The sequence below is a fragment of the Amphibalanus amphitrite genome, unplaced genomic scaffold (assembly GCF_019059575.1).
Source record: "Amphibalanus amphitrite isolate SeventyFive unplaced genomic scaffold, NRLGWU_Aamphi_draft 000339F_arrow, whole genome shotgun sequence".
Lineage (NCBI taxonomy): Eukaryota > Metazoa > Arthropoda > Thecostraca > Balanomorpha > Balanidae > Amphibalanus > Amphibalanus amphitrite.
In genome coordinates, this window is record NW_024881834.1 from 239,304 (window position 1) to 255,618 (window position 16,315).

Below are 16,315 nucleotides of genomic sequence, written 5' to 3' on the forward strand. Positions count from 1 at the left end.
AGAGGATGGTGGCGGCAGAGGGAGGGTTTATCGAGTGAGAATGCTCTATAACGATGCCAGTGTCACGAAATAAATATATTTCTGACTGATTGTTTTTTGGTTAACCGGCAAACTGCATTTGAATTGATAAACACAATGTGTCTCAATTTGTCCATCCCACCCTGTAAGGCCTACAAGAGTGTCAGCTCCATGTAGGGGTCAGTCAAGCATAGGTCAGGGTCAAGGTCAGGTCAACCGGGTAGGCACATATCCCCGAAAATCAAAACTGACATTCGCAGCCTGTGACACATGTTTTATGGGTAATTTGGGGCGTAGAACACGATGGTGACATTCATTTTGTCATATGTGTACGTGTTTGGCTCAAAAAGTTCAATTTAAGAAATGCATGTATCATGGTTACGAAGTAGTCACGAGAAATTGCCAAGATTCAGTTCAAGATTTTGGAAAATGCGAATCGATTATAATCAATAATCGAAGATAGCCATTTGATTGTTCATGGTATTGGCAGTCTAATGGCGTTTACGGCATGTCTGTATGTCTATTCTGTGATTTTATATGATTTTTTGAACATATGCCGTTTTTGGTCGAAAACTCAGAAATCATGACGTCATTAAAACCTCGATATCTCAAATATTTTCCGACCGATTTTTTTGAAACTTTCTCACAATACACTTCAATCAATTCCCTACAGGTACCCAAAAGTTGGCGCGCCTGCGGCGCGCCGTTTTTATGCTATGGCCCGGCGAAAAAAGTGGGGGCGTTTAACGCCCCCCCCCCCCAGCAACTCGCGGGATATGACAGTTGGCTTTGAGAAGAGTCGTCAACATCATTGTGGCAACACTGTGTAAAGAGAGAGTGAAAGCTCACTTCAGTATGCCCAGTCCCTCACCAAAAGTCGTCAGGGGAACAGAAGGAGAAGGCATATGGACACTTTTATCGAACTTAAATGATTCTTGTTTGATAGCTATAGGAACAAGCCCGAAGCCAGGTAAAAAAGACATTCCCGCTTTCTACGAGAATGTCTAGCTGTTGCTACACTCCATCCGTTTAATCATGGTTCCCAAACTCAAACACGTTCCGCAGCTTCAAACTTAATCGGTTGCGATCTTGCTTCAAAGTTTCCGAGTTTGCATTGGACAGGTAAAATACCTATCGCATACTTTAAGTAATGGCATGCAAGATTATCAAGTTGGTTACGTAAGCGCAATGTAACCGTGTTTCGCCTATTTTGACTATAAATGAGAAAGGATTGAGAACCAAAATAGGAAAATAAGCCTTTACACTAGTTAGAATCTAATTACCTGATTTCTTCTCACAGTAAACACCAAGTATCTGAGGAGACATATCAGTCCGTAACGGCACCCCAACCACGTTTCGCCATGAAGAAATAGTATGCAGTGCTCTAGCGAGGAACATCTTGATATATGTAGTTAGGATTGATTTTAAATGACCGTTTCCTCGATAATTAATTGGAAATTCAATAAAAAGTAAATATTATATTGTTTGGCAAATTTTCGAACAACAGGTTGTCAATTGTTTCATGTGGCTTGAGAATGAACTGTTGTTCGAAAATTTGCCAAACAATATAATAGTTACTTTTTATTGAATTTCCAATTAATTATCGAGGAAACGGTCACTTAAAATCCTAACTACACGTTTCGCCATAATTCAATGTTCGAAAACTTGGAGACCTCGGACGAGACATGGACCAACTAGGCAAAGACAAAGACCACGTTCGTACCTAGATGTAAGCGAAGTCGGCACCGAGAGTCAGTCACGTTGAGCTTGGAGACGGAGCCACAGGAAGCTGTGCGGAACGCGTTCTGCGCGGTGACCGAAGACGGTCGAGCTGGGATGGCTGATCGGGAGTCGCAGCTCCCCAAACTGTGGATGCCGAGCAGTTCTGTATCCCAATCTGAAAGCAAGAGACAGAACAAGACGGCAAGTCAGTACAGACCTATCAGAGAGCCAGCAGTAACGGTGTGATGCGGTGACAGAATGATTCTTGAGGAAATATATGAATCTCATTTCTCAACCTCAGTAGACGGGCACGCATGTGTTAAAAATAAATAAGAAACATACAATATTAAAGTTATGGAATATTACTTCTTATCAAATTATCGTTTACAAACAAATTAATAAGAGGACCAAATGCCCGGCCCAGACCTTCTAAACATATTTTACACAAACTGATAACGTTTCGGCGGTTACGAACGGGTCGACATCGGGTGGACTTCGAACAGACATAGGATAGACTTTGGACAGACACTGGACGGACAAACATGCTGTATCTGGCAGCATCAGCAGTGGACCTCAAGCTAACCAGACCAGCGGCGAGGACCTCCAGCTCGTTGGCGCTGTCGCACCTGGCGCCGCCCCTGACCCGGTACAGTCTCTCTCGCGGCGCGCGGCCTCTGACGTCACCGGCCGGCGCCGGCGGGGCAGGTGTGAGCCCGCCGCCGCGCCGCCGCCGCCGCCGCCGCCGCCGCCATTGCCAATCCGCGCGGCGGTCAGTGCACCGCCCGCCCTCCCCCGCCCCCGCCCCCGCCCCGGATCAGCCCGCTGTGCCCGGTTACACAAGAGGCGGCGGCGGCGGCGCGCCGGTGGAATCGTGACCGGTCGGCACCTGTGCCCGGCGCCGGAGCTCACAGCGAGCACTGCACAGTGCACAGTGACAGCGGCGCCCGCTCAGTGGGAGCAGTGTCCCTGCATAGCTCGCTCAGTGCACAGCGCACACTGAACAGTGCACAGTGGCGGCCGGAACACTGAACCGCCACTGGGATGGCTGGGATTGAAGGACACTATGGGAGTGGGTACAATAAAGGATTTCACGTGCACACAGCACAGACGCGCTCTCAAGTCTCAGAGACAGCGAAGATTATCCGTAATCAGCAATGCATAAGCTAAGCATTATTGCCGCCACCGATCACCACTGTTACATCTCGCTAGTCTATTTGTATCAACCCCACTCCTAGACCATTGCCTCTCGGCCAAACCGCCATTTACTGGGGTCGTTGAGCCCTCTCTGACCGGCCCTCACCACTCCCTCACCACCCCGCTCGGCGGACAGAGAACCCACGGCGGCACGCGGCGCCGAGTAGGAGGCGCGGCCGGTCAGTTTTTGTTGCACTACGTCAGCCATTCAGAGGATCCCATCCCGGGCCCCGGCGTAAAAACCGGCCCGCAGCGGCGCCGCCAGGCGGCCGACGGGTGGCGTGAGCTCGAATTGTCGGCTTTGGGCTTCAGCAATCAGCTCTATATTGTTCATAGATCCCTGAGATGCTTGTTTGATTGGACTTGCATCATAGGTACTCCAGTCCCCAACAGGATGGCTGGAACATGCAAAACGAGCTTATCTGGTATGCTAATTGACAACACATACGGACGCGCAAATTAACTAGGTAATTTGTTCGCCGCAATCTTTCCACACGTGATGTAAATGAGCCTCAAACAGGACAAATGGCGAGCAGGTGTCACTTTAAGGAGAGTCGGCACACAGCGTTGCCACTCGCTGACCGTTCGCGTGGTACGACTGGGAACGATGTCCAAGAACTGCATTCCGTGACCGCTTCAGTGAACTCCAAGTGTTCGCAAAAGTAGCAGCATCGCCGGGGCACCGGGAACAAATTGAGTCCGAGAAGTAAAGCGATAGGCACGCCAGCTTTTCTGGCGAATGATATGATCGGGATAGTGTTAATATTCTGGAAATGTGGCCCAAATGTAAGGTTGATGCCCCATGTGATATTTGTATTTCCTAGCCGCACTGAGCGCACTCGGTAGCAGTTATCAGAGCTTGCATCGTGTTGAAACGCTGGACATCAGATCAACACAAGGTCCCAGTGAGTAGTGACGCATCAAACCCGAGGCTTCTCTCAGTCCGGTCATTTTTGCAGACGGTAGAAACCCGTACAATCCCTGGGACTTCAACTAGAATCACGATATGAGAATCGCGAGCCCGGCAACACTTTCGGGTCAACAAGGGCTCAAATTTTCATCATATTGGGCCATGACCAGAAGTGGTCTGAATCAAAATTACTCTCATTATCACGGATGCGACTGAGCACAAACCGATGCTTATAAAGACACAGGCATGCAACACAACATACTGATGCAGATACTCAGTCTCAGACATAAACATATTGATGATAGACTCAGAAAGCGGTAAAACATGGTAAAGAATAGGGTAAACCTAAACACACTTCTGCCGGATAATGCCGGATAAAGCCGGTCCAAACTCTGAGCAGCAAAAACAGTGAGACAAAGTTCTAAGTTCTAACGGAGGTAATTTACGAGTTTTTCTCCCCAAATTTGACTCTCAAGAGCTCATTTCATGACTAGCTAGCCTGGCCATCAAGAAAAGCATGAAACCATCGCCCACCTCTGACCCAGCGCTAACCATTTGACCAACTGCCCGTCCCTGACCAATCTGGTGGCACACAATAAATTAACCGATCTCGAGCAGTAGCGCACACAATCAATTCTGCCGACTGCACTTCAGCCTGTAGGATCGATTCGGCCCACGGCGCGCGGCCGGCGCCGGCGGTTCGGCGTCCTTGACCTCAGCAGAACTGGGTCGGCACTCGATCCCGAGCCAGGAAAACTGCAGCACTCAGACGCCCGACTAGCGCTACCACCGGCAACGCCGGAGCCGTGGCTATTCGTGACTGATGCAGAGTCACGAAACATCAGACGCCACGACGAGGTAGACGTGAGAAAGACGTGAGACGTGACGTGAGGGAAAGCTGACGTTAGACGTGGCAGGAGGGACGTGACAGACGTGAAACGTGACGACAGAGAGACGTCAGACGTGAGACGTTAGACGTGGTGTGGCTACAAGTATGATTCGAGGGAGCAGTGGTGTCGCCGCTGGTTCGTGTCAACTGTCAATAGACACCGTCGTCAGACGGTCAGCACTCCGACGGGAATCATAAGATCCCGAGACCTTCGTGGGGAAACTGCAGCAAGGTGAACGGGGAGACCCATTCGTTAGGAATGAATGTCACGGTAGGAAAAGCTTGGTCACAGTTGGCCCTCACTTCTACACAAGCATAACGCAATGTCGAATTATAGTTGCGTGCCGAAACAGCTTACAACTTCAGGACCGTTTAACCTGGGAGAACAGAAAATAAAAAAGCACAGCTTCTTTCAACAGTGAATTTAAAAGGTGCCATCAACGCCGATATATCGAGACACAAAACAGCTTGTTAGCCAGCGTTCAATCAGGGCTATCAGTTCACGCACAAACATCAATCTGCAAGCACGAATAGCCCACAAGAAGCCATCCCGGCGCCTGGAGCGCTCAGCGTCACCATTCTAAAACTTAGTTTCGAGATTCCACCGCCGCGCGGCGCTGCGTTCGACCCGATGCTCTCGGCGAAAGTGCTGGCCTTTGGCGGAGGTCGTCGGACCCTGTGCTTCGGCGCTGAACCGCGTGACACGGAGCTGGCGGTCCACAGCGACCTCCAGTTCTACGGGCGACGAGCCGGCCATTCAGCGACCCGTAGGGCTTTAAACGACCCCGCAGGGTGCTATTCGTGAAGTGACGATCCCTCTAAACTTCGGCCATGCTGGAACAGTCATTGACGAGCTACGACATTTAGGTTTTATGTTGTCGGCTGACAGCCGGCTAGTTGTTGAGATTATGTTGTTGATAAATCAGCTCAGTGTGTCATCTAGATACGGAGTGCACGTATTTCGGAGTGAAGTAATTGCGCTACAGTGAGCGACTCTTGTGTTCAGCGCTCTGGAAAGATAACAGCGACCACATAGTCACTGCGCAACAACAACGATGTAAATCACCGACCCGATTTGTCACCATTTACCACTTTCCTTTTCCCGCGGCCTGGGAACTTTTCAACCATAGCCGATGTCTTCCCTGGGCGTCCAGTGTATAGTCGCTGGTATACCGGGCCGGGCGGGCGGTGGGTAAAATCGTCTCTCTACCTCTCTCCGGAGTCGCCGGCGAGTCTTGCTCTCTGCTCTCCTCTCTGTCGCCGGTTTGGAGCCAGTTCGGTGCGGCTGTGCCGAGCGAGACTCTCGCTCGACGAGCCACCATTCCGACCGTCACATTCCTCCATATTTTCACCTCGGGCGTCGCCAGCTGGTCCACTGAGCGAGATGTTACCACACCCGGCGGCGGGTTATATGGCCAAACGGGCGAGATATCATCCCGCGGAGACCGCAGGAAACAATCCAGGAAAATCCAGCCACCAGAACTTGCACCTCAGAAACACGATTGCCGACACCAACTCTGATAACCGAGGGCATGAAATGTACTGCGGTTAGGTATTGAGAAACGCTCGGCTTTACAGGAAAGTCGAACAGGCCGAAATAACGTGTTTGAACTCTGAGAAACACCCCTCTAGCCTAGCACGTCCGCAGCACCCCAAACTACCGGGAAGAGCTACCAAAAAGGGGTATTTAGATGAGCTCACACGAGCTCACTCGCGACTCGCTTTTCCCTTCCACCTGGCTTCGGTCATTGACCCGACGAAACCACAACGCTTCATTTCTGTGGAAAGGTTCGGTGAAGTGCCCGCCAATTCCTCACCACAGGAAATCACCCGAACACTACAGGCAGCTCCTAAATCCCATCCCCCACGACTCCCTATCAGGATAAACCCTCCGACGCCGGCGCCTGGTTATCGAACAGCCGTTCATGTAACTTCTCACCCTCCCGAACAGCCTCCACATCGAACCGAACCGGAGCTCTCGCCGAGCCCACCGGGTTCAGCCCGCCAGTACGGGCTCACTGGCGACTGTGTTGTGCCTCCCAAACACAATGGAGAACGAACCCCCTAGCCGGCGGCTCCGACGACTTAACGGCGCGAGTCGTGTGTCGCGTCGGCCGGCGGGCCGCGGGGCCGTCCAACAATCGATTGAACCGCGCCGTCACCTGAGCTGGAGCATTGGGAGCCGGAGCCCCCCCCCCCCCCTCGGAGAGGGGGGGGCAGGGTACGCCGCATGGTAACAGGAGGTTGTTGTTGTTTAGGTCAAGAGTTACACCGTCCCGGGATCAGAGTGCACCTGTGTCTCAGCTGGTGGTTGACGGTCATTGGGGAAGTTGGAAGACGGGCATCCCACATTACATGAATGTGGTGAGTGATGGCAGACAAAAAGCAAGGCCCGATCCCGTCGAGATATTATTGGATACCGTTCAGTCAAACTAACTAACTAGTTTGTCCTGTGCAAATTATCGCAACATCCACGTAAAAAAAAAAACATGCTAAGGCTTACGATTGCCCCCGGATTAACACAAAATAGTTTCAAGGAAAATGTCATTTTCATGCATTGCATGTCAAATTACATAATCGAATTACGTAAGAGGCTTGGTGAACAATGTGTCATCGACGCTGAATTTAAAGCTCCGCCGCATTTCAATCCAGCTTAAAGAGGGAACCCTTTATGGCGCATAACGACAATGAACGTAATTAACAGGATTGAATATCCCAGAATATTAACGCACAAAGCTCCTCCCTAACTCTACCCACAAGCGACCAATGTCCGACCGCATATAGACGGTAGACCCCAACGTTTCACTACCTGGCACACTCCTTCACTCCTTCAGACCCTCAACACCTGAGGACTCCGGGGATGATCGTCCCCTCCCCAGCTCGTCTAGTGACACCTAGTCTCATCTGGTGCCGCGTTATATCCACCGTGTCACCTCAGCCCTACCACCACCGCCGCGTCCATCGTCGCGGGCCGCCGGCTCGTCGAGCGCGGTTACTGGGCCGCTGACCGGCGAGGGCCACTGGAGTTGCGTCACAGGAGTACCAGCCGTGGGCTGTGGCGTGGCGGCACGGCTCCACGGCTGGGAGCTGTGGGGTGACGGTCGGTCGTCCCGGCGGGGCGAACCCAGTACGGACGGCCGACTGCACCGCATCGTGCCCCGCCGTGGTGTGGTACGCGGCGGTACTGGGTGCCTCAGGGCGATTTAGGGTACCTCAGAGGCACATGGCACCTCACCGTGGCAAACGGTACATTGAAGCGGCACACGGTACCTCAAAGCGCCACGGCACCCCGCGCTGTCTCACAGAGCAGCAAGGCGTATACATGTTACTACTGCGCCACTGCGGTGCTCCTCATCTCCTACCGAGGAGTCCCGGTGTGTCGTGCCCGAAAAAGTCCCTCCTCAGTCCATCTCCCACGCACGTGACATTAGACCACCCATTCCTGGCCGTTCGCCGTGGTCATCAATTGGTCCACAAATAGGTCACTGTGACCCGTGGCCTATCATCGACTGCATGCATTGTTTATTTCCTGCACCGACATAAGCACTGACGCCTATGCCAACTGAAATGATCCTCGTGACGACATAAATGGAGTCGCATGAAACTAATCAAAACCTTGTAACTTTGCAGTGATATTCCAGTGACAGTTCCCCGAAATAGCGAACACTTGTCCGTTCAGCGGTATCAATATGATATACCAGTAAAACGCCTTTTGGGCGAAGAACGAGCGAGCGAGATAGTGAGCCCTGCACGTGCAGAAGGGCGAGAGGGTACTTCCAACGGGCTTGTGCAAAGCACCCTTCTAACCGGTCGCTAGCGGTGTACCAAATTTGAACGCAATCGGCCCAGCCGTTCCTGAGATCTGGAAGCGGCATTCTGCACGTGCGCACGTGCAAACGGGGTCCAAAATGACTTTTGCACGGCACCCTACTAACCGGTCCCGAACCGTGTACCAAATTTGAGCGGAATCGGCCCAGCCGTTCTCGAGATCTGGAAACGCCCCCTGCACGTGCGCACGTGCAGTAGCACCCTAACCGCAACACATGGAAATGCATTGCCTGGTGGGTGCCTACCTGTATGCCAAGTTTCAGCGAAATCGCCCCAGTAATTACCGAGTTACTGAAATGGGAACAAATTTGGCACCTCTTATTGTTGTATTTTGCACGTGCAGTGGGGGTCACTCACATAGATGAAGAGTATCCGACCTTTGGTAGAAGGGATGCAGCTACCCTATAAAAATAACCGCAAGACAATCGCTCAAGCCGCTGCTGAGATAATATGGGCCTCTCAAAATCATTACTTTTGCAAAACTGCTTGAACACCCTTGACTTTTCACGTGGCACGTGCCACGGCGGTCACTGAGATGTATCAAAAGTAGTCAATTACGGGGTAGAAGGGATGGGGCTACCCAGCAAAAAAGACCGCAGGCCATTCGGTCCAGCGGTTGCTGAGATATAAGCCTCTCAAAAGCGTTACAGGCCGGGCCGGGCCGGGCCGGGCCGGGCCGCTAATACTGAGATTTTTCCGTTATATTGAAAAGACTTCGCTTCGCTCGCTGCGCTCGCTCGCTCGTAACGACAGGACATTATCACACTGATACCTACTCGTATATCGGCTCTGTGCAGAGGCTTCATATGGGCCATTTCAGTGATTGTTCAAGGGAGTTCCCCGGCAAACAGAGTGATGATCGCAATTGTCTTCACGAGCGCTGTCGACCCATGAGGATCAGCGAGCTCCGTGTCTGTTGTGTGTTGACTGTTGGGCCCTGTTAGCAGTGGCACTGACGATGGCCCGATATTTACTCTTCCCAAATGGGTGGGGCAAAGTGGACAGGAATTACAACTATGCAATGAAACTTTGTTACCATAACTACCCCTTCAATGGGGGCGTTGACGATCGCTATTCGCTTACCAATCGTGGACAAAGACTCAACTGAAATTTCGGTACTCTGGCTGTTTCTCCAAATGTGACCTCGTGACATTCACATCGGGTGCATTTTCGAGACAGATCACGATACTGACCTTTGGCATAAAACGTCTGAACTTCTCACAGCAACGCCCGGCAAGTTTCATTATTTCACATTGTCGTCAGTGTTCTCAGAAATCTCCAGGGAAGATCTAACCTCCCCAGTGCCCACACAGAAATATCTATAAATTTTCTTCTGTCGGTCGAGTATGGGCCTCCTAAGAACTGGGAGAATAGATAAAAAGGTAGCTCATTTTCCTGAATATCTACAAATAAAACTTCAACGCGGCATATGACGGTCCATAAAAGGTTTCGCGTAGCATTGGAGCGCTGACCATACCCTATAAACCAATAAACATGTCAACAAACTCGCATTAGCCATGTGATAACTTTCGCTGCGGATTACACGACTCACGAGCAACATCTCGCAAATCCCACAAATATGTGGCAGAGTTTTTGCGGCTACTGAATCCACAGGCTGTTAGGAATAATATGCCAGTAATATGTTGCGTGCAAGATGGACATAATCGACATAACCACCATGTAAGCACCCATGCTCGTTTTTGGAACACATACACCGAGAGACGGTGAGGCTGTTTGCACTGCATTCAGTTCAGCCATGTCGGCATTCCAGAGAGTTCCCCAGGCCAACCGACCAACCGACGCTGCTGGAGTCGACACCAGTTGCAGTCCCGTGAAAACTTGGAATCTAGTCGAATCACTACATATTTTCCTCATGGATGCATCCAACCGAATAGGAATCACCACATTAGTTTAATGAGCATCATTGACCGATGTGCATGACATCAATACACATTAGTTCCATGTCCATCATTGATCAACAATAAACACCAAGCAAGCTTCCCCGCCAGCACATCAACACTCCCCGACAAGCACAATCAGCTGCGGTGGTCACCCACCGGCCCAGTCAGCTGGTGTATGTTATCTGACGGCCCCAGGGGCTGAATCAGCTCCGCCCAGAGCTGGGCAAGCTCACCTACCTGCCAGCGCCGGTCGGTCGGTCGGGCGGTCGGGGCGGGCGGTCGGCGGTGGCGCAGTCACTATCGCTCTCAAACACCTTTCACCAGCGCCGTGTGCCGGCCGGCCGGGGTCACTGACCGCTCCGTGCTGCCACGCCGGACGGCTGCACGGTGCTTCGTTGGTGGAGTGTACCGAGTACGACGGTACAGCGGTGGAGAGCTGGTACGGCACACGGAGACACGGCACTGGTCAGTGACGCGACACACGAACTGCGACACTATACGACACCGCGACACGACACGGTAAATATTGTCACTGAACGGCGGGGCGCAGTCCGGCGAGACTCCAATCACGGGGAGTCAGTCGCACCCACTGCGCTCAACACACCACTGTATGTACCGACAGAGCACGGCCAGCAGGCGGGCCGCCGCACTGAGGGGCCAGCACAGGCCGACTGGCACTGGGCGCTGCCGGCGGGGGCGGGGGCGGGGGCGGGGCGCACCACACCGCTCGGCGCTCGCCGGCGCACTGCGCCGCTCGCGGGCCGCCGGCCGCCGACTGACCTAGATCGGCCGTCCGAGCGGCGCGCGGGCGAGAGCGGCGCGGGTCAGCGACCTCGCTCGCCTGCAGCCCCCCGCCCGGCCCCCGCCCACAGCCCCCCCCCCCCCCCGGCACCGCCGCCACAGGCGGGCGCCGTCACGGCTCGGCCACGACGAAGATTAGTGTTGTAATCGGAACTCCTCATGAGTTCATGATGGTGACACGCGATGGGCTAAATTTGGAGGGAGATGGCGATTTGCCGGGGGGACGGCGGAGCACATCGGATGCGCATCAATGCTTTGTCGTGGTTGATTAGATAATGGCACGACAATGGACCTTTGGAGCCCTGTCATTACTCATTGCCCATTGGCCATTTTACGACATTTCGCGGACTGAAATAACTGGAGGATTGTGATCGGCGGCATTCGTAAAAGTGCACTGCGGATACGTTCAATCCTCACAAGAAATATGCATCAAGTAACAAACTCGGAAAACTCACTGAGGTATACATTTTCCATTTGATGGTTCGTGACAAGCTTGAAAATACTTAACGTCGTTGCTTACCGAATAAGCAGAGAAATTCGATCGTTTTCGTCCATCCCGCAGAATTTCGTTACTGAATTATGCAATTGGAGCCGTTCAAGTTTTCAACGGCAATGATTTCAGAAGTTTCATGGCTTCGCCGGTGTTTTAACTAAAGTGTTTTATCTAGCACCTCGGTTGACGGAAGCTGTGACCAGCCAAAGGAAAGAGAAATATACGGTTGGCAGTTTACCAGATATTCCGCTTTACAATCACTTTATCGTCGGCTGCCTTTTCATTACTACAAGTCCCATTGAGCCAGACCATATAGCCTTGCCCTAACCTCAACGCCTGAATTGGCATCCAACATTAAAACAATTTACAGCAGGCATAATGTGCGCCCGGCTAACATTAAAAACAGCTCTACAGACAACAGCTCTTGCCTCTTCTCGGTATCCAGTAAGGACCAGCGCAACTGAATGACTGCACAGTGCACACACTTTATCTCTGCCCGGCGAGCTGAATTCGCTGGTCCGCTGAGTGATTAGAAGAGTCAGACATTTCGTTATTCTCACAGACAATGACAATACATTGTTTGTCATTGTCTGTGATTACATTGTTTTTGTATTACATTCCGCTGAGTGAATTGGCTTCCTGTCTCAGCGGTATAAGCTCAGTACCTATTCCTCCCCTCCCCTCCCCCCCCCCCCCCCACATTGCATTGCATCTATAAATCTCATGACCCCGAAATGGTTTCAATAGACCGAAACGGCATAACCTAACAAAACAAAAACAAGTTAACATTTCGAGGAAACGGAGGGAAAACGGAAAAATAGCATGCATGGAACTGACGAGGCATACCTTATGGTTGACGACACGCTCGGGAAAGTCGGTGTGGCCACTTACCCTGGGTGTGGCCGAGTATGGTGTGGCCACCGGGTCGGGGGGTGTCCGTTTCATTCCGTCTGTCTCCGCCACGTAGCCGATCTCCTGTGGCAGTAGGTGGGTATTTGGAGGATCACAAACGTGGCGGGGAACTGGAGAGGGGAGCAGAGTAGGGTGGGGACTGGGGGGTGCCGTTCGGTCACAAGAGTCCATTGGGGATTTCGATGACAAGACAAGAGTCCATTGGGGACTGTCATTAGGTGCTGGCCGAAACGTCCGTTTGACTGACGTCTGATGCATCCCGAATCCGATACGTCGGAGCCTGCGAAAGATAAAACGTGCACGATAGTCGATAATTGTGACTTGTGAGCAAGGCTATATTAACCAGGTAGAACGCTCCGGGAAAAAAGTTGGAAACAATAAATTAGTTGCGGCATTCCCTGATGACGCGAATGTGGGTCAGCGGCCGGCGGCCGGCGGCCGCTAACAATGTATGAGGATGAATGCACGGAACTTTTGCTTGTTGGAGATTGCGCTAGGCAGTTAAATGTTAATGTTAGGATATGTTTCGAAAGTAAATTGAACGACGCTTCGAACGCCGTCAATGAATTTGCGATACGACGACTATTTGTTTAGTTAGAGCCGGCGAACTTTTACCTTCCGACCGCGCGGGAAGGCGATATGGTGCCACACTGACGGTTTTACGACAGCTCAGAATTCTTTTGAGCTAAAGAGCTGAAATTTGACATGTCCAATCTTTTGATCAAGCTGGATCTTCTGGTACAAGTCGCATATTTAAGGTACATCAGGTTGTTGACCTATACTGTCGCTCGTGAGCCTCTACACAGTCCAAAAACAACGCAATTTCTGAACACTCAGTGCCAAGAAATCCTTCACAGAAAGATGACACTTGGCAGAAAGAAGAGCTGTCGGTTTCTTACCGTTCGTATGTGTTGTGTTTTCACAAGACTTTAGTAACGCCAGGCCCCTCACGTGACCTCCCCTCATAACTCAATAGGACTAGGTTTACTATCATAGAATGAGAAGCGTTTATCAATCGCCGGAAATCTTAGCCGATCCCACTGGACACTGGATCCATACCCACCTGCATGTGGGTATGGAGGCCGGAGGGCCAGGAGGGCCCTCCTGACTGGCCACTCCCTCTGAAATCCACAATAACAGCGGGCTGCGGCCACGGTTATGTATTAATGCTTTTCACTAACAGAAATACAACAACTTCAACCAGCACAGTGCACGCCGCCACAACAGTCCGACCCACGTCCCTGATATCGACTAGCACCCGGCCGGATGCACATACGCGGAGCCAATCAGTCCGAATGTGACCTGCATCTTACAATTGCTGTGTCGCATAGCGCATGGCACAGGACGATTCCTAGCAGCTGTCGGCTGGTGCTGTTTCGGAGTGGAGAAACAGCACGTTGCGACACACCGCGCCGGCGACAGAGCTCAGCACTCAGCAGGGCTGGTTGGAGGCTGGAGCCGGAGGTAAGGGCGGACACAGGCACAGACATTGCAGGACAAATAACAGGATGTCAGTTAGGGATATAATTCAAGACGAATGATTCAAGACGGACTGAAATAATGCAAATTTTGCTCACTTGGATACCAACTTCAAACTTGACGTTTATAACACTACGGAAAGAATGGGCGCACAGGAAAGAAACAAAAGATCACGTGTTTCTAACAACTCAAGGAAGTAAATAGAAGTTGCATATGATGGAACAGCCCAAAGTGCAGACAAGCACATATTTTTGGTAATAGCTATCAGCTGTCCTACTCCTCTCCTCCCTTCATCAACTACTGGACACATCTGAAGCATCATATATAGGTAGCACCAATGTCCATAACAAAAGCTTGCAAGTAGTTTTATGAAGCCAGGGGAAACATGCATCATGCATGTAAACTCAAAATTACACATGCATGACAAAGGAATCGTATGTAAAGAGAAGAGTTGGCAAAAGCATTTCATAGTTAAAATTATTCAAAACTGCACACAGGGCAAACATAAAAAGCAGCAAGTGTGCTGTTCTGTTATGCTAAGAAATAGTCCAAAACAAAATATATCTTTTCATGTTTGAACTGGTTGTTCTTCTATTCCACTTCATCCATATCTTGATTACAGATGGGCTGTTGCTGTAGGCTGATGAAGTGACACTTGATTGCCTTTGTGTGAGTTTCAGTTGCAGCCTCCTAGGTACTGCACCGGAAAGCAGATTGAATTGAATGCCTCTGAAAGATAGGAATATAGGCAACGTTAGCTGTAGTAGTGTCAATGATAATAGACATGACATTTTTGTCCTTTCACATACATTTGTTGAAGTACAAAAAGGTACAAAATAAATTGGTTTGTTTCAAGACACGCACACTGCACAAAGCCGCACAGACATTACACAGGCATATGAAATTGGTACACATATAACTTGATGATTAAAAAGGTCAAAACTAGCAATAATAATTAAAGTAAAAGTTACAATCACAATCATTAAATGACTTGACATAAGTCACCAGACGCAACGTTCCTATTCACTTAAGAAAAGTTTTTATTATATCCTCCACATATCAATCAGCTTGATACCAGGCTGTGCAATAGTGGGTACATAACCCCATGTTGCCATTTTATTAAAGCAAATGGGGTTACATACAACAACAATGCTAATGTCAAACCCACATCTGCAACCCGTACTGCAGTTTCAATCACCTTACAAGCACACCTTCTGGCAGTTTGAGAGGCAGAATGGTCATTACTTCTTTCTCCTCATATTCAACACATATTCCCTTTATACAGACACAGTTTAGACCTGGTTATGGCAAGCATTTTCGAGAAAAGATATGATAAAAGTCCAAGACAAAGGTCGAGAGAAACAACACCAACATAAAACACCGACTATGTAGCACTAATACTGTCAAATTCATAAAAATATATACATAACTCGATCAGAAATTCACTGTAGATTTCGAAAATGGTGTCAAATGCCACTCAAATACCCCCATTCGCATGTACGAAGCAATAAAACACTCACCTTCAATTCCGCGTGCCATTCTCCATAGGCCACTGTGTATTAAATAACGCGTTCACTGATCGCCAAAAATGAGACCCACATATGACGCGTTTGCTACCAGCCAATCAGCGCTCGAGATGCCGAACGCTGATTGGTGGAGAGGGCCGTCGTTAGCAGTCCATTACACGTTGTTTTTCTTGAACATGTGCGTGAGCGCTGATGCTGCTCACGGGTTGTTTCCATTTTTCGTAATGCTGAAGGCACGGGAGCGAACCCCCCTGCTTGTGAGTAGGTACGTTTGGGCAAGGCCCTATATACCAGGTAGGGTCGTCCGGCGATTCTACCTGATCGTGACGTCAGCTTGTGACGTCATCTGGGGGCAAGTCTTGAAGCCCCGTTTGAGTCCCATGTAAATGGGCGATTTTTGAAGCGCTGTAGAACAAACTGTGTTGGAGCTAGCACAAAACTAAGTGCATCATCGGAAAGACGAGACATTTTTCTTTGAATTATCTAAGAGCAGTTTTTCACTAAACCCATTAGTTTTTCCGAAAATGCGTACAAAAGCCCCCATGCCTCCGCAGCCTCCCTTCCGCCGGCCGCTGCGCCGCCGCGGTAGTGTAGTGGTTAGGATGCTTGCACCGTGATCCAAAGGTCGCGCGCTCGAATCTA

The 16,315-nt window shown here is 50.5% G+C and overlaps 1 protein-coding gene across 1 annotated transcript in view; it reads right to left on the reverse strand.

Moving 5' to 3' along the window:
• Positions 1-12,997, reverse strand: part of LOC122388924 — a 28,568-nt gene extending 15,571 nt beyond the window's left edge. Inside the window, exons 1-3 of the mRNA XM_043380435.1 lie at positions 12,648-12,997; positions 10,700-10,898; positions 1,742-1,915 (exon numbers count right to left, since the gene is read on the reverse strand). Coding sequence (XP_043236370.1) covers positions 1,742-1,915; positions 10,700-10,898; positions 12,648-12,926 — 652 coding nt within the window. The 5' untranslated portion in view covers positions 12,927-12,997. The remainder of the gene's footprint in view (positions 1-1,741; positions 1,916-10,699; positions 10,899-12,647) is intronic.
• Between the last annotated feature and the right edge of the window lie 3,318 nt (positions 12,998-16,315).